Raw genomic sequence first — 22,710 nt, forward strand, 5'->3', positions numbered from 1 at the left:
TCTATGCATTTTATTTTATTATCAAAAAAAAAATATTTCTGTTTCGTGTCTAGATGAAGTCGGGCCCAACTAAATGTGGGAATTTTCTGAGTCGTAGTCGGATAATAAAACTATTTTTTTTATCTGCTCAGGTCATAAAATTATTATTTACTATTCGACCCATATAAACCGATAAATATTTTTAAAATAATTTCTATTTCAGTATCTAAAATTCAGTATCTATCTCCGATCGAGAATCATCGATTTCTAAAGTACAGTACGTCTGTCGAAAACTTAGAGTTTCAGAAGAATTAATTCAGGAAGAATGGCGTTCATTGTACTGTGTCAATCCGACTCTGAAGGAGCAATGGTGCAAACTTTCATTTGATAATATGTGGACAGAAATTTGCACTCTTACTACTTCAGATAATGTTGTCCAGTTTCCGATGATGAGGTCATTGTTAAGTGCAGTCAGGGCCCTTCCTCATTCAAACGCTGCGGCGGAGAGGGCTTTTTCTCTCATACCTGACATCAAAACCAAGAAAAGGAACAACTTAAGCCCAGAAACCCTTAATTCCCTTTGTGTTATACGATCTTCTTCAAAATCAAGTCACTTAACTGCGGTAGAAATGTCGATTGATAAAAATCTTGTGGGAATGATGTCATCTCGCAATTTGTATTGCGAAAACGAAAAGCCCCAGTTAGAAGTAATGAATGTCCATGCTTTCGATAGTGGAGATGATTGGGAAATGGATGAATCGTAAGAATTTTCATTTATATCTTTGAAACGTTTCCACTGTACATTTTAATTGCTGTAAATTAGATAAAGCTTTTGTGATTTTATACGTAAGCCAGAACTTTAAACAATGTTATTTAATAGATAATTTTATTGCTAATAAGATTAATTATATCCTTTATTTTATAAAGAAGTCAGAGCCTTCTGCTTTACTTCGTACTATTTTATCCAGTCAAGTCTAGTCAAGTGTTAAAAACTTAAATTATTATATTTAATTATAGAAACATCCATTAATTAATTAACTAAGTTTATTGTTCAAAGGTTTAAATATTCATTACTTTTATCAGTTTTGTAAATAATATGGAGCTTTAAGGTTTATAATTAGATATTTATTAACAAAGTTTACTAGTCAAAGCTTAAGCGAAGCTTTTATTATTCCATTCATTTGTTGACGAAGTTAGAGTCTTCAATTCGGCTTCCTTTACATTTCTAGTCATTTCTAGTCTTTAGTTTAAGAAATTAGTTATTTTAATTTGCTTATTAAGAAAAAAAAGCTTAAAGCTCTGCCATTAATTACTTTATTAATTAAAACGTTAACTACAAAATTATTGTAAAAAAATAACTTACTCCATCTAAGTTTTAGGTGACATGGTTTAGGCCTACTGGGGACCCGCCATGAAAAATAATGGGAACGCATCTCGAAGCACAGTACCTCTTGGGTGATGTGAAAATCTGTGCCTTCAAAGAGCAATTGAAAAAAAAAAAGCAATTTTGTGCGGGATCGAACGCGCGAACTTGCGCGTCGAAGGCCAAAAACTTTGGCGCCCGGCCATTGCTGCGCTTGAGTAGATAATGTAAAAACTTATATAAGAATTGTGTTTGGGAATTTCCGGATAACAATTAACAATTATTATTATTATTATTATTATTATTATTATTATTATTATTATTATTATTATTATTATTATTATTATTATTGCTATTGCTATAAATATTATTGTTATTCTTAAAATAAAAATAATTGATACAAATACGTTGATATGTACTGCAAAAATATTATGTCGTCGAACATAGTTTCGAATTTATAGTTTTCGATTCAACAATTTGGTCAACTTCACTAAAACGATTTATTAATTTAATATTCAGTCTAAAAGTGTAGCTCTAAAAAATAATCAAAAACTTTATTTTTAAATACTTCAAGACTATTTGAGTTAACAATATCACTAGGCAATTTTTCCTATACTCTTATCAGTCACCAAAAACGAGTGTTCCAAATAAGTCGTCGTAAAGCGTGGTAATTCAAAAGAAGTGTGTTTTTTCGTTGCTAACCTATCCGAGCGTCTTACATCAGCTTCTTCAACAAATAAGTTTCGTAAATAATTTGGCTTGCCAACACTAAGCAGCTTATACAAGAGGCAGGTCATGAAGTACATTCTACGGTATTTGACTGATAACCATCCCAGGTCTTTACGATACGGACTGATATGACTGTATGTCATTTGCCCCATATCCCAATTGCCCCAAACAACATGGCGCTGAAACAGAAGAAGATAGTAACGCCATCTAATGACAAAAAAAGTACTAATCGGCGGATAACTAATATAACAATGAATAGATGGCGATGTAAAGCGAAAAATTACGAAAATAAATAATAATTAAAATCAAACAATTAATAATTTACAATAATAGACGATTAAAAATATTGTAATGATGAAAAAAAAAAATAATAATAATAATAATAATCATAATAAATTTTAGTATCGAATCGAGCTTATATGCTTTGTCTAGGAGTTTTCTACCAGATTTTGACCAGGGAAACACTTAAAATATCCACAATAGGTATTAATGATTATTTTTAAAGTGTAACTTACTTCCAAAACCATTACTTGTGGCCGAGGGGTTAACGTGCTTGACTTAGGTACTATAGGTACTGGCCAGGCATGTGTTCGAGTCCCACCATGGTCGAATAATTTTCGCTATGCGCCAGGTTAAAATATTGATTGTCTTCGACTGTGAGGACTCGGTTCATTGCCGAACAAACATTGGCTACATATGATATTCATGGAGGCCAGCTGGACTACTCCAGCAAGAAAAAAAAACTTAGCTCCAAATGTTCCTTAGGTACTTTGTACAGGAACTTTTCCTGGAAAACGCTTGGTATACTCATACTAGGTTCTAACAATTATTATTAAAATCCAATTACGGTCAAACGCGTCATCCAGGTGTTTTCTACTGGAGTTTTTCCCGGAAAACACTTGAAATACCAAGCACAGATCTTGATAATTATTTTTAAAGTTCAACTTTGCTCCAAATGTTCTCTAGGTACTTTCTACAGGAAATTTCCTGGAAAACGCTTGGTATACTCATAATAGGTTCTAATAATTATTATTAAAGTCCAATTCAGTTCGTTCGTTTCATCCAGTTCAAATTTTCATGAAGTAATTATATTTGATGTAGAATTGGAAGATTATTAAATTTTTTGACGAAATAAAAGATGCTGTTTTTTTTTTTTTTTTTAATGATTTTTATGAAAAGATGTTTGAAGTAACACATAACAATTATTTAAATTATACATTTTTTTTTCTTTTTCCATTTTTATTTATCTTTACTTGACTACTTTCCATTTAATATTTTTTCCTGAAACTTCTTTAACTAAATTCATTTTTATTTTTTCTGTTTTTAACGTCGTTATTTTTTTTTTAAACATTTTTTTAATTTTGATGTTTCTCTTCTTTTTACTTCTTCTATCTCAAGATTTTTATTTTTTTTCTCTTTTCTTATCACCTGCGACTTATTTAGTTTTGTTAAAAATTCTGAAAGTAAAATAAAATTTTAAACAATTTTTACTTTTTTTTATTTTTTTTTTTTTATAAAACACTTCTGGCTAGAATTCAGTGAGCAAATATCATTTCATTTCTGTAAGTATAACCCGCTTATAACTTTTCAATGATCAATTCGATCGAAACCTAACAAACGGCGTTACAGAAGGTTCCCTCAAACTTAGATTTCCTGTGAATTTGAACCGATTCGGACTGATAGATTTCATGAAATGTCAAAAATAATAAGAAAGAAAAATTTTCTAAATGCGGTTTATTTGGAATAACTTTTAAATGTTGATTTGTGAGATATTGTTATAGAAAAAAATTGAAAACAACGTTTTTTTTTTTTTTTCATAATTTATATCAAATTTTAAGTCCGACTTAAGCCGCGAAAAAATCGTTTGATTTATTTAAAAGTTATTGCAGTTTAAAAATTTAAAAAATTGTGTTCTATGAAACTTCTATCAGACTTTTAAGCTCGAACAACCCTAAAGCATAGAACAGCTTTCTCTTAGAGCTCGGAGATCTCAAAAGTACACAAAAATCATATTTTGGAGCTCGAAGAGCTCAAAAAAAAAAAAAGTGAAATGTTAAGTGCGCTGGTATGGAGTAAGATAATATATAAGAAGGTATTCCAATCCTGCAATGCATGATGGGAAATGTGTCAAGCTGTCGCGCCGCCACAAGTGTGTCAGAAGTACTAGTACATGCCTAAAGTACTTTCATGCTAACTCTTATGAAAATAATAAATAAATTGAAAATAACAAACTGGCATTGATAAAAATTATTTTCATCCTCAAATAATATTAATTAGTAGTAATTGTTAATTTAACAACCCCAATTCCAATAAATAAACCAAACTAGTTATTTGTAGGGGTAAACCGGTTTTTCTCAAGCGCTGTTTATCATTTACCTTTGATTCCTTTCCGATAACCAGCCTTTAGCGCGGGTTGCTTTTACTCGCTTGCCAACTAACTGGTTCGGGTTCGCGTCCTGCGAATCATCGTTACTTTTTTTTTTTTTTTATTTTTAAATAATTAAATTTAATAATAAATAACAGTATTGGCTAATTACATTTATTCCTGAAAGTTAATTATTAATTATGATTATTGAAATTATCTGTTAAATGAGAAGAATATTTTGCAAAATAATTATAAAGTTCAACAGTATATTTTATAAATAATAGAACAAAAATTTAAGTAGCATAATTAAGCTAAAACATTTGTATATTTTAATCAACAATATTAAATAGTTTAAATAAATAATTATGTTTTAATTTCAATTATATTGATAAAAGGATCACAGCACAAAAGATTTTGATTTAATAATAAATAACAGTATTATTAATGATTTTATATTACAATAAAAAAAAAATTTTTACATACAAAGTTTTTATACTGATGCGAATTTTTATGGCGGCAAGTATCGAAAGTACTACGTTACTCATTTTTAGTAAGTATACATTTTTTAAATCTTGCATTGTCTTTTATAATAAATAAATAATAATAGAAGTCCAATCGACATTATTGAAATTGTTATTACCTATTTGATTGAAAGTTTCTGTAAAAATATATAAATTCTTGAACATGGAAATTTTCAATTATTGTATTTGATCAACGCAGTGTAAATTTTGCGATCGTCATTTATTTAAAAATGTCGATTTGTTTTTAATAACATTTCGTTGTTGACAGTTTTTATTCAATAGCACAACAAAGTAAGTTAGACATTCATTTTTATATTTAATATTTTTTATAATAATTAACAACCAATAACATTGTGTAATTATTATTTAAGATTTATACATAATATGGGTGGATGCAGTTTTCCAGGTTGTCATAATAGCACTGAAAAATGTTTTAAAATTTTGCGATTTCCTCGGTGTCCTGATATCAGAAACCAATGGGTATCTGCTTGCAAAATTTTAAAACCAATCACCGATAATTCCCGTCTGTGCGAGGTATGAAGAAACCTTTTAATGGATGAACCATCTTAATTTTCTGTTTAGAAAAAAAGATTTAAAGTAATTAAAAACAAGATGTGGAAAAATTAAAAAACATTTGAGTGGACCACTATCTATAGATATACATTTAGCATGCAAAAAAAAATTCTTGACTGGAGGGTATATTTTCTTGGCTTAAGAAAATATTACGGAAGATTAAACATTTCTTGAATGAAATCAAAGTTTCTTGAGCCAAGAAAATTTCTTCTTGCTCCAAAATAACTTTTGTCTTCCTTAAAATTTTTTTGGAGCAAGTTTTTTTCTGTGGGTTATATCTGTTAAAATGTTTTTTTTAAAATAAGGATATTTATAATTATTTAACAACGAAAAATTTTATTTTATGTTGTTAACTCAATTATGTTGACAGGGACACTTCAGTAAAGGACTATTTGTCGTGGAAAGATATTCGTATAAATTGAAAAAAAATGTTGTTCCCGATATTCTGGTACCTTCTCCACCCAAACCTTTTGAGACTGATGATGGTGTTAATGATAATGATGATGATTCTGATAACAATCGTTCTTCAAATAATAAGAGGCGTAAGTCTGAAGTGTTTGACTTGACAAAACGTAAGTGTTAATTCATTTTGTATATTACTACATTTTTTTATGCTGTAAAATTAGAAATTAAAGTGAAGTTTATTTTTCCTGCAAATCAACGTCTGGAAAAATAAATTTTTTAATTGTTGTATAATAATTCCGGTTACTTAAATATCAATATGGTAGGTTTAATTTGCGAGGGGTAAGTGAATATTTGAAGAAGAATTATTAACTTCTGCTTGGTTTTTTTATGGTCTTTTATTTTAAATGTAGCATGACTACTCTACGTATAAAATCATATTTGATTTACAATTAATTTAAACAAATAATAATATAATTTGATGAAGTCATGGTTATATGGGAATTTACAAAATTATAATATTGTTGTTTTTGTGTTATGCCCTGATTAAAAATACTGATTGAAAAGAATTCAAAAGTATGAAATTTGAATTCTTTTTAATTATTTCAATTCTTTTGTTTGTATATATAGATATACAGTTTGCATAGAGTGACCGCTTCTCAATTCTTTTCAATCAGTATTTTTAATCAGGGTGGTGTTACTGCATACATGGACTTTTACATCTATATACTTCTTGTACTCTTACTAAACCAAAAAATTAAGATGGTAATCATTTACATGTGGCGTCAACCCCTTTTTGGGCCATAACCAGCCCAATTATTTTGGTAATAATTGGGCCCGAAATTAAGATCTTCAATTTTTTTTTGATATTGCTTGTTTTTATGGTGCATTTATGATAAAAAAATATCGTGAAATTTGGCTCTCGTATTTTTGGATAAAATTTCTATTTTATATTTTTTCGATATCTTTTCTTTTGAAAAGTACATAAAAAAACGAACAATTAAAAAAAAATTGATCAATTTGATCAAAAAATAAAAAAATTAACGTGCGCTAGCATGGGTTGACCCCACTTGTAAATAATTACCATTAAAAATTATTGAAAAATATTTCATTTTCAAATATTTTAACATATGAAATTATTTTTGATCTTTTTGTGTAATAAGGGTAATTTTCATCGGTAAAATGTTAACTTTAAATGTTAATTCTAGGATTAGAAATCTCAGTAAATAAAAATACTGATGTCTCTGGTGATGAAGCTATACCGGGAACTTCAAACCAACATACTCAATCAAGTGAGTATGCTCCAAAATCATCTCGGGAGTTATTGTTAGAGCAGCAGCTTCATGAGCTTCAAAACGAGAATAATGCATTGAAAAATAAGGTAATATAAAAAATTAAATAATTATATATTCCAAATTAGTTAATCATGAAATGATTTTTATTTTGAAGTACGAATAATTGATTAAGTACTAATTAATTCGATTTCAGGTTGCTCATTTGACACAAAAATCAACAACATTGGATGATAACTTGAAAAATTCTTGAATCCTGATCAGTTGTTGTTTTTGAAAAGTAGTGCTTCGACGAACTCCAAACCTTGGTCAGAGGAGACTATCAAAAAGGTCTGCGAATTCGATTATTGATGGGCACTAAGGCTTATAAAAGTTTGAGGGACAATGAAGGATTTCCTTTACCTGCTTTTTCCACACTGTACAATCGCCTGTCGGGATTTAATTTTGCTCCTGGAACTTTCCACAGTATCATTGAGTGGCTGGGGATAAAAATTCAACAATAGCAAGACGAAACTGCTCGTTATTGTGTGCTGGCATTAGATGAAATGTCAATTCATCCAGCAGTTGAATATGATCGTGCTCTTGGAAATTTTATTGGATTAGTGACTCCACAATTAGCAAGAGACTCGAATGAAGCTGATTCGATGGCTTCCCATGCAATTGCATTCGTTGCTCGTGGATTAACCATCCATTGGAAGCAATTGGTGGGCTATGCTTTGACAGGAAAATCAGTAACCTCGGAACTTCTCTGGAATTATGTTCAAGAGATAATAAAAGAGCTTTATCAGCACGGCATTATCGTCAAATGCATTTCAACAGATGAAGGACCAACTAATGTAGGTATGTGGACATTAAATAGCATTACAGCTAGCCGCTATTTAATTTCTTCATTTAGCCGACATCCATCAAATCCAGATGAACGTCTTCATTGGACTTCAGATGTTCCACATGTGCTAAAACGCATTTGGTCTCAATTGTTGAAAACAAAGTTTATTCTGAGCTCGCCTATCGTCGAAGCAAACAACTTACCATTGCCTACAGTTGATATTTCCCATGTTCGATAATTAGTTGAGTTACAATCACTTGGTGGGCCTGTATTAGTGACAAGTCTTACTGCTGCAATTCTGGACCCATCGCAGTTTGACAAAATGCATGTTGGACTGGCTAAAAAAATTTTCAGCAATGAAATCGGGCATGCGTTAGTTTTATCAGCTCAAACTGGTCTTCTTCCTCAAGAAGCTTTCACTACCGGATGGTTTATTTTATTATGTAGCCAATGGTACGAATCGATGGTTTGTCGCCATAAGAGTAATTTCCTTGGGAATGATGAAGCTTCCTTAGAGCGCGTACAATTCCTCCAAAATTTCATTGAGATTATTAAAGAACTTCAATTTACTTCTGATAACAAATGGAAACCTATTCAACGAGGGATTATTCTTACAACAACTACAGCTCTAAATTTACGTGAAGAACTAGTGTTATCTGGCGAATTACAATATTTCCTTACGGGACGCCTAACTTCCAGCTCTGTGGAAAATCTATTTTCTCAAGTCCGAGCTGGTGGTGATATTCATCCAAAGCCCCGTCAACTGCGTTATCGAATGAGGTTGGTTGCTGTAGCTCAGTACTTACGAGTTCCCACGTCTGCATCATATGAAGATGATGATGAACCGTATTATTTAGAGTTCTTAAAACAAAAAAAAGATGAACTCCGTACTGCTGATGATGAAGAGAATAATACTATTGAAGTTCCTGATGGTTGCATTCTGTCGGAAATCCAGAGGTATGGGCTGTATTACCTTTCTGGTTGGGCGGTATTTGTTACGGCAAATGGTTGCGAAGTTTGTGAGACAGCAACTATTTCTTCTCTATCGTTGCCAAATGCGTGTTCGGCTTGGACAGATGCACTAAACCGAGGTAATTTGAAGCACCCAACTGAGGCTGTTTATGAACTTTTGAAGACAGCAGAAGAAATATTTATTACCTATGGAAAAGCATTATTACATCTGCAGAACGTCCATCAGATTTTAATGCAAAGTATTAAGGAAGCTGCTGCTAATTGTTTGTTGAACTTCCCGAAATGCCACAATATTTCTGATAAAGTTCTACAGAAATACATTTCCTTGCGATTACACGTTCTGGCAAAAGATATCACAGTACAACCAGACAACCAGAATCTTGTTATCTTCAGTTCTCGAAGTGCGTATATGCGTACTTCATCAAAAAAAGTCCGCAAATGAAGAAATTTGTTTCACTCTTGGGCTGTGATCCTTTTATCAATATAATTGAAATTAAAACATAATTATTTATTTAAACGATTTAATATTGTTGATTAAAATATACAAATGTTTTAGCTTAATTATGCTACTTAAATTTTTGTTCTATTATTTATAAAATATACTGTTGAACTTTATAATTATTTTGCAAAATATTCTTCTCATTTAACAGATAATTTCAATAATCATAATTAATAATTAACTTTCAGGAATAAATGTAATTAGCCAAATCTGTTATTTATTATTAAATTTAATTATTTAAAAATAAAAAAAAAAAAAGTAACGATGATCCGCAGGACGCGAACCCGAACCAGTTAGTTGGCAAGCGAGTAAAAGCAACCCGCGCTAACGGCTGGTTATCGGAAAGAAATCAAAGGTAAATGATAAACTGCGCTTGAGAAAAACCGGTTTAACCCTACAAATCACTAATTTGGTTTATTTATTGGAATTGGGGTTGTTAAATTAACAATTACTACTAATTAATATTATTTGAGGATGAAAATAATTTTTATCAATGCCAGTTTGTTATTTTCAATTTATTTATTATTTTCATAAGAGTTAGCATGAAAGTACTTTAGGCATGTACTAGTACTTCTGACACACTTGTGGCGGCGCGATAGCTTGACACAATTCCCATCATGCATTGCAGGATTGGAATACCTTCTTATATATTATTTTAGTATGGAGCTAGCGAAAAGTCACGAAATTGCCTTTAGGGTCAGCGGTTTTTCTAATTTTTTTATTTTATTTCTTCACGTTCTTTCATTTCATTGCGTTAAAACTGTATCTCCAACATTTTTTTTTTTTAAGAAATTCTAAGAAGTATGATCTCAGTGATACAAAATAATTTTTTAAAAAACCCTCTTCAAATAATTTTTGCTTAAAATATCGCTCGTCAAACATTACCGAAAAATTTGCAAATATTTAGTGCTTACTCAACTTTTGCGAGAAGATTATATGATGATATTTGAGTCATATATATGCATTAGGATATCCGTTATTTCCTAAGTTAGTTTTTTTTTCGCTGCCGCCCCCTGGATTTTTAGTTCTTGACCCAAAAATAAATATATGGCAAAAATAAGCTCTTAATTACCAAATTAAACCGTGCCCAAATCTAATTACATTTCCCATTTCAATAACTTTTTTTTGAATTAATTTCTTTCCTTCGAATTAAATGCTACTACGATTATGTTCGATATATATTCTGATGGATAATTGAATGCTTAAAAACAATTCTCCTATAATTTTTTTATAACATCAATCCTTTAAAAGTTATTACTGGTTAAAGTTGTGTTTATAGTTATTATTATAGTTTTTGAGTCTTGCTATGAAGTCTTATGTGTTATTATGATTTATTTCATTTATAAATGTCCAAAAAATTTTATAAAGAAGATTAACAGTTACAGTAACGTTAACAATGCGATGTATCTAATACATTATTAATAATTTTGCCGCTTATTTGTATTTTTTCTGTCTCTATTCACATTTATTTGTTAAGCATTTTTAGTCGCATTGTTAGAGTACTGATGAAATTAAATTTTACAAACTAGGTGTATTTCACCATGCACGATAGATGTCATAAGCAATTAATTCAGTGAAAATATATATGTTTCGAGATATTTTCGAGTTACAACTTGAAACTTAATAAAATCGTTTGGATATTTGTTCATTCATACACGGATAAACAATTAAACTTGACTAAAGATCAAGAATCTTGAACCAAAAACACCATTTTAAAGAAAATAACACTCTCGAGTCAAGAAGAAAAATTCTTAAATGAAGAAAATTTTACTGAACTAAGAATTATATCTTGACTAGAGAATTTTTCCTCTTGACTCAAGTAATTCTTTTTCTTCAAAATGGTGTTCTTGGTTCAAAATTCTTGCTCTTGAAACCGAAATTTAAATTTTTTATCAGCGTAGAATTCATTTATGTATCATTTTGCTTTCCGGCACCTATTGCACCATAAACTCCATAACAAGATTTAAATTTCATCAAAACTATGTATCAATACAGGACAACTGATAAGAAATTACTGAGGCAGTATTTCATAAATTCAAAACACCTTGGTGGTATTTAACTGGTGACAAAACTGCTTTGGCTTTTTTCGATCCAATATATAACCTTTTCTCGTGAAACGTAAATTGATTAAGGTAAATTATTTATACAGGATGTACCTCTCCCGAAACATCGGAGGGAGAGGATTGCAGAGCTTGGAGCGGCTTCACGATCGTTTGGTTCTGGGTTTAACATACGAGGTTGCCAATTTCACAGCAGACGAGGACGACTTCCTGATGCAATTTGTTCATAGTCATGAAAATGCGCGGAAGGGGTCGTTCTTGTATAAGGCAGCAATCTACGCGGCAAATACCTTAGGTCTCGGAGAAATAAACGCTCTCATTGAACTCCCGAAAAAGGAGTTCAAGAGCGTCGTCAGGATAGCCGAGGAAAAAAAACTCCTCGGTGAACACATGGACAAGTCCATGCACAGCGTGTATTTCAAACACGTCCGTGACCATGGCTTGTCCACCCAGCTGACATTCTCCTTCTTGAAGTCAGCTGGCCTGATGTCCGAGACCGAAGGGTTTATATTTGCCTGCCAAGATGGTGTTATCAACACTCTCGAATACCGTAGCAAGGTGCTCCAGGCGCAGCTTCCGGACACGTCCTGTCGGACGTGTAAACAACATCCGGAGACGCTGATGCACCTTTTGTCGGCATGTCCTGTGCTGGCAAGAGGTGCCTACATACAGCGTCACAATGCTGCCCTGCGAGTACTCTATTATCATCTCAGATATAGCTGCGGTATCGATGAGACACCAGTGTTGCCTTATCTGCCAGGAGATATTCCGCAGGTTGTTGAGAATGACAGTTCCAAAATTTATTGGAACATACCATTCGCAACAACCCGGCGGATTGACCACAACAAACCTGATATTGTGCTCTTTGACAAGGCTACTCGTGACATTTATGTCATTGAGTTTTCGGCCCCAGCCGAATACAATATCTCGGCCAAAGAAGAGCACAAACACCAGATATATCAGGATCTCCTGTTTGAAATTGGCAAACTGTACCCAGGTTACCGTGTCAAGCTCGTCGTTTTGGTTGTCGGCGTCCTTGGAGGGATGAAACAGTCTTTTGTGTCTTCACTTGCGAAGATACCGGCTTGCAGTTCAGCAGCCGTGTCTCTAGCAGTGCGGATGCAAAAGGCTGTCATTTTGGGATCCCTGCGTCTACTTAGGCAAATGAATTTGGCCTGCTGCACTCACTAACCGCCTTGTTGTGTGGAGTGGTGCAGCAGTAATGGATGGCGCTCAGGCTGGGCCCTCGGAGAGTCGGACTCCGGGGAAAACCCCCCTGAGCAATTAATAACAAATAATAATAATAATAATAATAATAATAATAATAATAATAATAATAATAATAATAGTGGAATGTATTCGGCGTACAATGCAGCTCTGGCGAACGCGATTTCACATTGGAAGTGGAAACGCATTGCACGTAACCGGAGTTGTAGAGTACAAACGAGGGGTCTTCCAAGGCGATTCCTTGAGCCCTCTGCTGTTTTGCATTTCACTGCTGCCTATATCTGTTGTTCTCCGTAAAACTCATGGGTACTCTGTGGGGCCTCCGGGTGATCGAAACTATTCGATTACCCATCTGCTTTACATGGATGATCTGAAGTTGTATAGCGCTGATAAAGATCATCTACAAGCGGCCCTCAACATCGTAGCAGAGTACACACGAGATGTCGGAATGTCTTTTGGGTTGGACAAGTGTGCGGTCGTACATCTGGCGAGGGGTAAGTGCTCTGATACTGGTGATGATGTCGAATTAGTGGATGGGAGCGTCTTAAGCCAATTAGACGCTGGGGAGTTGTATAGATATCTAGGAATGGAAGAGCACCGCATGCATGCGGTCTCTGAAGTCCGAACAACTCTCCAGAGCGAGTATGTTAGGAGACTCCGGAAAATTTGGTCCTCCGAACTTTCCGGCAAAAACAGTCTCAGCTACTAACATGCTCGCTGTCCCAGTCTTACTATACTCTTTCGGTGTCCTGAAATGGACCCGAAAGGATTTACGAGATCTCGACATCAAAACCCGTAAGATCATTAATATGAATCGGAGCATGCACCCCAATTCATCAGTCGCCAGATTATACCTCTCCCGGTCCATCGGTGGGAGAGGTTTGCAGAGTTTGGAGCGGCTTCACGACCGTTTGGTCCTGGGTTTAACTCACGAAGTTGTCAATTTCACTGCAGACGAGGATGACTTTCTTATGCAAATTGTACATAAACATGAAAATGCGCATAAGGGGTCATTCTTGTATAAGGCAGCAATATATGCGGCAAGAACCCTTGGTCTTGGAGAAATAAACGCTCTTATGGAACTCCGAAAGGAGGAATTTAAGAGCGTCATCAGGAACGCCGAGGAAAAACTACTCCTTGGCGAACTGATGGACAAGTCCATGCACAGCGTGTTCTTTAAACACGTGCGTGATCATGGCTTGTCCATCCAGCTGACGTTTTCCTTCTTAAAGTCAGCGGGCCTGATGTCCGAGACTGAAGGGTTCATATTTGCCTGCCAAGATGGTGTCATTAACACTCTTGAGTACCGTAGCAAGGTGCTCCAGGTGCAGCTTCCGGACACGTCCTGTAGGAGGTGTAGACAACATCCGGAGACGCTTATGCACCTTTTGTCGGCATGTCCAGTGCTGGCGAGAGGTGCATATATCCAGCGTCACAATGCTGCCCTGAGAGTACTGTACTACTATCTTCGTCATTGCTACGGTATTGACGTGACACCAGTGCTGCCTTATTTGCCAGGAGATATTCCCCAGGTTGTTGAGAATGACAGTTGCAAAATTTATTGGAACATGCCATTTGCAACAACCCGGCGGATAGATCACAACAAACCTGATATTGTGCTCTTCGACAAGGCCACTCATGATATTTATGTCATTGAGTTCTCGGCCCCGGCTGAATACAACATCTCAGCCAAAGAAGAGCACAAAAGACAAATATATCAGGATCTCCTGTTTGAAATTGGCAAACTTTACCCAGTTTACCGTGTCAAGCTTGTCGTCCTGATTGTTGGCGTCCTAGGAGGGATGAAACAGTCTTTTGTATCCTCACTTGCCAAAGTTTCAGCTTGTTCATCAAAAGCTGAGTTCTTGGCAGTTAGGATGCAGAAGGCTGTTATACTTGGTTCTCTCCGTCTCTTAAGGGAAATGACTTTGGCCTGCTGTGATCACTAACCGCCTTGTTGTGCGGAGTGGTCCAGCAGTAACGGATAGAGCTAAGGCTGGGCCCTCGGAGAATCGGACTCCGGGGATAACCCCCCTAAGCATTTAATAGCAAAATAATAATAATAATAATAATAATAATAATAATAATAATAATAATAAGCGATGCTTGCTACGTGGCCTCCAAGCGGCGCATCGCGGGAAACGCAGACCATAACATCAGGTCTGTAGGCGAACGACGTAGCCCGTGCAGTGGGCCAACTACCCACTGCATGGAAATAACTGAGTTACCACAAGATACCAACTCAGAAGTGCTCCCCACAACCGGTCCTTTTCGGATGAGGACCATTCATCAGGTGGGAGGAGCACACCGGACCCGATGAATGATGACGACCCTGGCGCCTTAAGGACTTACTTTAAGTGGACGGAGGAACTGAGAGTCGATCTCTTGGTGTGCTACCAACGTAGCGAGCCGGGGGTGAGCGGCTATATGGCCCGGATGCACACTCTTTGGAGTGATATGCATCCGGAGCTAGCGCATTTTACGCCCAAACACCTGCGTAATTATGTCGCTCATCTTCGGCGAAATAGAAGATCGCTTGTGCTGGACAGAAGGCAGTCTAATAGACTTTCCTTTCCGGCGCAACTACACCAAGAGCGACGCCGTTCCTCCTTGGACAACAACAATCCCTTTGTAGGACGGCAAGTAAGTATATCTAAAAAGATAACTTACTCCCAACAACAGCTTGACGCGGTAAACGAAGATCTCCGTGCAGCCATCCTGGAGGACTCCACCCTGCTCACTGTGAGCCAGGTTGTGTATGGTGCAGCAGTTTCGCTTTTCCGAGAGAGAGACATTGTCTCTCGATCGAGGCAAGGTTGAGACAGCGCATCTTACAACTTGGCTCCAAAATTGACAGATCCCGGAAACATGTCTCCCGCATTCAGTGTGTGATTGAGTTCGAAACAACTCAAAAAGCATACACGCCCCGAATTCGACGCATTGTTGCTGAACTTCGGTGGCGTCATCACACACTGAACAAGAGTACTCTTCTTGTCATCAAAGAAGAGTCTCTTAATAAATTGCGGGCTCTAGTGACTGCCAAAAAGTCACTAGAGAAAAGGCTGAAGCGGTTGGTCGACAACTCGTTGTTTCAATCCAGCCCTTCACGGTTTCTGACACCAAAGACCGATGTTACCGGGAATTATCCAACACCTGAGCGGGTGGAAGCTTTTTGGACTGAGTTGTATGGAGATCAACCAAACGTGAACGCCAACACTCCAGCTCTGCACGACTTCAAAGTATTCTGTCGGGAACACCGTCGACAGAATGCTGATGAAGAGAGCCCTGCAGTCAGTGTGGATGAAGTTCGTTCAGCTCTAAATGGCAGCAAAAATTGGGCTGCCCCGGGACCAGATGGCATTAATGTCTTCTGGTGGAAGAAGTTTACTTCTACCCACCTCCATCTGGCCCGCATATTTACATCATACATTAGAGCTGACGATCCGATTCCGGACTAGCTTGTAGAAGGGCGAACCGTACTGATACCTAAAAAAGGTGACTTGTTTGACCCTAAGAATTTCAGGCCTACCACCTGCTTGAATGCGGTTTATAAAATTTTTACAAAAATTTTAAATAACCGTATCTTGCAGCAGATAGAGCCTGTATGGCAACAGATATATGAACAACGTGGCAGTAAAAGAAGCCTGTCAGGTTGCAAGGAGAACCTGATAGTGGATCGATGCGTCTTACAAGATGCGATCTACTATCAACGCAACCTGTCAATGGCTTGGATTGACTATCGTAAGGCATTTGACTCAACTCCTCATGAGTTGATTTTATATCTACTCAAATGCCTGGGAGTCAATCCGGAAATAGTGGAATGCATTCGGCGTACAATGCAGCTCTGGCGAACGCGTTTTCACATTGGAAACGGAAATGCATTGCACGTAACCGGAGTTATAGAGTATAAACGGGGGGTCTTCCAAGGTGATTCCTTGAGTCCTCTGCTGTTTTGCGTTTCACTGCTGCCTATATCTGTTGCTCTCCGTAAAACTCGTGGGTACTCTGTGGGGCCACCGGGTGATCGAAAATATTCGATCACCCATCTGCTTTACATGGATGATCTGAAGCTATATAGTACTGATGAAGATCATCTACAAGCAGCCCTCAACATCGTAGCAGAGTACACACGAGATATCGGAATGTCTTTTGGGTTGGACAAGTGTGCGGTCGTACATCTGGCGAGGGGTAAGTGCTCTGATACTGGTGATGATGTCGAGTTAGTGGATGGGAGTGTCTTAAGACAATTAGACGCCGGGGAGTTGTATAGATATCTAGGAATGGAAGAGCACCGCATGCATGCGGTCTCTGAAGTCCGAACAACTCTCCAGAGCGAGTATGTTAGGAGACTCCGGAAAATTTGGTCCTCCGAACGTTCCGGCAAAAACAAAGTCTCAGCTACTAACATGCTCGCTGTCCCAGTCTTAATATACTCTTTCGGTGTCCTGAAATGGGCCCGAAAGGATTTACGAGATCTCGACATCAAAACCCGTAAGATCATTAATATGAATCGGAGCATGCACCCCAATTCATCAGTCGCCAGATTATACCTCTCCCGGTCCATCGGTGGGAGAGGTTTGCAGAGTTTGGAGGGGCTTCACGACCGTTTGGTCCTGGGTCTAACACATGAAGTTGTCAATTTCACTGCAGACGAAGATGACTTTCTTATGCAAATTGTACATAAACATGAAAATGCGCATAAGGGGTCATTCTTGTATAAGGCAGCAATATATGCGGCAAGAACCCTTGGTCTTGGAGAAATAAACGCTCTTATGGAACTCCGAAAGGAGGAATTTAAGAGCGTCATCAGGAACGCCGAGGAAAAACTACTCCTTGGCGAACTGATGGACAAGTCCATGCACAGCGTATTCTTTAAACACGTGCGTGATCATGGCTTGTCCACCCAGCTGACGTTTTCCTTCTTAAAGTCAGCTGGCCTGATGTCCGAGACTGAAGGGTTCATATTTGCCTGCCAAGATGGTGTCATTAACACTCTTGAGTACCGTAGCAAGGTGCTCCAGGTGCAGCTTCCGGACACTTCCTGTAGGAGGTGTAGACAACATCCGGAGACGCTTATGCACCTTTTGTCGGCATGTCCAGTGCTGGCGAGAGGTGCATATATCCAGCATCACAATGCTGCCCTGAGAGTACTATACTACTATCTTCGTCATTGCTACGGTATTGACGTGACACCCGTGCTGCCTTATCTGCCAGGAGATATTCCCCAGGTTGTTAAGAATGACAGTTGCAAAATTTATTGGAACATGCCATTTGCAACAACCCGGCGGATAGATCACAACAAACCTGATATTGTGCTCTTCGACAAGGCCAATCGTGACATTTATGTCATTGAGTTCTCGGCCCCGGCTGAATACAACATCTCAGCCAAAGAAGAGCACAAAAGACAAATATATCAGGATCTCCTGTTTGAAATTGGCAAACTTTACCCAGGTTACCGTGTCAAGCTTGTCGTCCTGATTGTTGGCGTCCTAGGATGAAACAGTCTTTTGTATCCTCACTTGCCAAAGTTCCAGCTTGTTCATCAAAAGCTGAGTTCTTGGCAGTTAGGATGCAGAAGGCTGTTATACTTGGTTCTCTCCGTCTCTTAAGGGAAATGACTTTGGCCTGCTGTGATCACTAACCGCCTTGTTGTGCGGAGTGGTCCAGCAGTAACGGATGGAGCTCAGGCTGGGCCCTCGGAGAATCGGACTCCGGGGATAACCCCCCTCAGCATTTAATAACAAAATAATAATAATAATAATAATAATAATAAACATTCAATAATTTGTGTGCATAATAAAATGAGAGAAATTGAAAAGAAATGTTTTTTCCTATAATATTCTAGGAATCTTTCCTATACCATTATGGGAAAAGTTCCCATAATGATATAGGAACTATTCCCATAATATTATGGGAAATATTCCCATAATGATATAAGAACCATTACTGTATCATTATGGGAATTTTTCCCATAATGGTATAGGAACCATTACTATATCATTATGGGAATATTTCCCATAATATAATGGGAATAGTTCCTATAATAGTATAGGAATCATTCCTATAATTATAGATACCACTCCTATACCACTATGGGAACCATTCCCATCGTTATAGGAAATGTTCCCATAATTTTGGGAAAATTTTCTATAATTATGGGAACAGTTCCCATAAAATTATGGAAATAGTTCCCATATTTTTCTTTCCGTGTATATATACATACACACATGAATGAATTTTTTTACTAACGTTATTTATGAGCTTTACTCGACCAGTTAGGAGATATAACGACAAATTTCCGAGTAAATGTCGACATGAGGACCAATGCAATAGATTGAATTCTATGAAATCTACCTAAAAATTCTCGATTCACTTCAAACGCAGCTTCTTTCGTTACTTCACTCCGGTAGTCCTAGTAATGGAGGTGAATGAAAAGTAACATTCGCTCTCGATTTTTTACAGTGCAGATAATGTTTAGAAATAAGACAGTACTTAATTAATCTTGAAGTGTCAAGAGTAAAGAAAAACGTCAAGTGCATTGCAACATGAAGCGTAAAATTGAGATTAAATTAAAATATTATAAAAGAAAATTTTACAAAACGTACATGGTTACCCTTGTAAATTTGTAAAATAACAAATTGGCGCGTAGGGATCCTCTGAGGCCTGACATCAAATGTCCCGTCAATGCTAAATTCAACAGCTCCTTTTTCTTGATTTTTTAATAATTTTTTAATGAAGAGTCTGTCGAAGAAAACAACAGAAGTGCCATCTTTAGAAGAAACACATTGTACTTCTAATTTCCCATGGTTGTATTGGGTCAAATGTTGCCACTCTTCTTCGATCAGATACATCCCATACTGCTCGAGAGTTTTTGGCTCTGGAGGAGTAACGGTTCGACGAGACCGATGCATAGTCGACTTCTTGTTGTTGTAATCGACAGCAGGAACTTCAGGATTTCTATAGGGGAAGAGGAGAGTGAGATATTTAAAGAGTTGAGTAAATTAAAACTCCCTTAAATCTTATATTCGAGAAAATTCATTCTTAGCTGAACTTGACATCATACAAAAAGATTCCTAACAAGTTTAGAGTCTGCAGAAGTTACAGTTTGAAAATTAAAATTTTAGATTTCAACACCCACCCCTGCAATTCCTATCGGAAATAGAATGTTTTTAGATCCCTCTTGAGATGATCTCATGATAAATAAAAGATTCCTACCTAATTTCGAGTCTGTAGAAGTTACAGTTTGGAAATTAAAATTTGAAAATCTAACACCCACCCCCGCAATCCCTATCGGAAGTAGAATTTATTGAAATCCGTAATGAGATGATCTCTACATGACAAATAAAAGATCCCTACCAAATTTGCAGTTTTTTAAAGCTATATTTCGAAAATTAAGATTTTTTATTGTTAACACCCACCCCCGCGATCTTTATAGGAGGTGATTCGGTGTAAAATCCGTTCTTAGATCATTTTTGTATCACATGTACACTACTCCTATTAAATTTGAAGTCTAGAAGAACTATATCATGGAAGTTAAAAATTTTAATTCTTAATACCCACCCCTGCCACCCCCTGTAGGGTTGACATATTGCAAAATTCTTTTACAAATTATATTTACACCACTTACAGAAGATTCCTACCAAATTTGAAGTCGATAGAATCTATAGCTTGAAATTCAAAAATTTTCATTGTTAATAGCCACCCCCGTAATCCCCTGTGTGAGTGAGATATCGTAAAATTCGTTCATAGATTCTTTCTATATCTCTTACAGAAGATTCCTACCAAATTTGAAGTCGATAGGAGCTATAGCTTGAAAATTGAAAATTTTCATTGTTAATAGCCACCCCCGCAACCCCTTATTGGGGTGAGATGTCGTAAAATTCGTTCATAAATTATTTTTACATCATTTACAGAAGATTCCTACCAAATTTGAAGTCGATAGGAGCTATAGCTTGGAAATTAAAAATTTTCATTGTTGATAGCCACCCCCGAGACCCCTAGTGGAGGTTAGATATCGTAAAATTCGTTCATAGATTATTTCTACATCATTTACAGAAGATTCCTACCAAATTTGAAGTCGATAGGAGCTATAGTTTAAGAACGGAAATTTTTCATTGTTAACGCCCCCGCAACCCCTCTTATGGGTGGAATTTCGTAAAATCAGTTCTTAGCTGACCTCTACTCGGCGAAAGGAATATTCCAGCCAAATTTCAAGTCTCCAGGTCTTATAGTTTCAGAGATATCGTGATGAGTGACTATATCTATAGAAAGTCTCCTATATATATTAGGGTGTGCCAAAATGTAACTTCCTTGATGGAGCTTTTAAAATTGGCATTTTGAGTTCCGGTTTTAACAGGAGTTGTATTTGGACAATTCCTGACATATTTTAAGCGTTAAGGATTTATTTAATTTTTATTGAATTTTTTAACAGGAGTTTTGTTCGGCAAAATTTTGAAATTTTGAAATTACATCGTGATGAGTCAACCTATCTATAGAACAGCTCCTATATATATATATATATATAGAGATTAGACCTGGCCAATTTTTTGTTCCAATCATATATAGATCATTATGCATGAATACATATGATTATACAAAAACTTTTTTAATCGGAGTAGTTAATTAAAATGCAAAAATATCTAACCAAGAATACCATTTTTAAGAAAATTATAAAAATAATAAGCTTTGACAAACCTTCTCAACGAACTATCAAAAATATTGCGCATCGAAACGCCAGTGTTTTTTGCAGCAACTTTCAATTCCTTGTCGAAAGATCTTTCCACGGCCAAAGTTTGTTTTTTAAGGTGGTTGTGGTCCTTGCTGATCGGATCAATAACTCCATTCAAATGGATCCGAGTGGAAATATTGCACGGTAAAAAAGGGGGTTCTTTGTTGTAATGATGCCGATGATCACATTCTATAATTCTATAAAATAATTTTATATTTTGAATTTTAATTTGGCAATTAGAAAGTATTCAATTTTTAGTAGATTTCATAAAAATATAATTATTGCAGCCGTTCTCATGATGCAACTTTTAAAAAATTTTCTGATTTTCTGACTCAGTTTGTCGATCTGATTCAGAAATGTATATAGTTGAAAAGTTTATATATATATATATATATATATATATATATATATATATATATATATCAGGGTGTGAAGCAGCAAATTGGGCACTTCCGGCCAAATTTTAAATTTTCAGCGGAAATGCCCAAACTAAGCTTCTGCTAAAAAATTCTATGATAATCAAATAAATCCTCTCCCACCAAAATATCTCAGGAAATGCCCAAACACAGCCCCTGTTAAAAGTGGAACTCAAAATTCCAATTTTAAAAGATTCTCCACGGAAGTTACATTTTGGCACACCCTAATATATATATTTATACGATATAACGCGGCTTGTCAGCACCATAGCGTTTTCAATTTATATCCGGTTCTTTTCAAACTCAACATGCTTTATCTATCGTTAAAGACTAAGATTAAGTTCGAAGATGAACTCAATCGGACGAGTAGTTTGAAAATGACGGGATTTTGAAATTTTGAAAATCGGAAAAATCGATGTTTTCACCACTTCAACTTAGTGTAATTTCTGGACTAGACCAGATATTGAAATTCGGTGAATCGCATCGTAAAACTCTATTATTAAGCTTCAATTTTCATTACAAAACGAAAAATCAAAAAAATAAATAAATAAATAAAAAACGTATTCTGATATAGGATTTGACGACCCATTGAATGGATCATGGAAATTTTTTATCACGTAAAAAAAATTTAAAGATAACCTGATTGCGGAACTACCCCTAAGACTCAATCCTACAGGGACATTTCTATTTCTTAACTTTCACCCATTTTAAAATTAAAAAAAGGCATCCGTAAACATTTGTTTAATTTTTCTGCAGTT

General features: G+C 35.8%; 1 protein-coding gene across 2 annotated transcripts; it reads right to left on the reverse strand.

Annotated features, from left to right (window-relative positions):
• Window positions 1-1,740: 1,740 nt before the first annotated feature.
• LOC141537263 (uncharacterized) lies at window positions 1,741-21,727 on the reverse strand. Of its 2 annotated transcripts, none has more exons than XM_074258144.1 (3): window positions 21,503-21,727; window positions 2,587-3,528; window positions 1,741-2,250 (listed from the first exon to the last, which is right to left on the reverse strand). In XM_074258144.1, exons 2-3 carry the CDS (start codon window positions 2,596-2,598, stop codon window positions 1,939-1,941), a joined length of 324 nt encoding a protein of 107 aa, XP_074114245.1. In that variant the 5' UTR covers window positions 2,599-3,528; window positions 21,503-21,727; the 3' UTR covers window positions 1,741-1,938. The 2 variants fall into 2 exon arrangements, with proteins under 2 accessions (XP_074114245.1, XP_074114246.1); XM_074258145.1 differs by lacking the exon at window positions 21,503-21,727 and adding an exon at window positions 19,414-19,570.
• Between the last annotated feature and the right edge of the window lie 983 nt (window positions 21,728-22,710).

Source organism: Cotesia typhae, unplaced genomic scaffold, assembly GCF_013202065.1.
Source record: "Cotesia typhae breed Kobodo isofemale line unplaced genomic scaffold, CoteBio_Ctyphae scaffold_70, whole genome shotgun sequence".
NCBI lineage: Eukaryota > Metazoa > Arthropoda > Insecta > Hymenoptera > Braconidae > Cotesia > Cotesia typhae.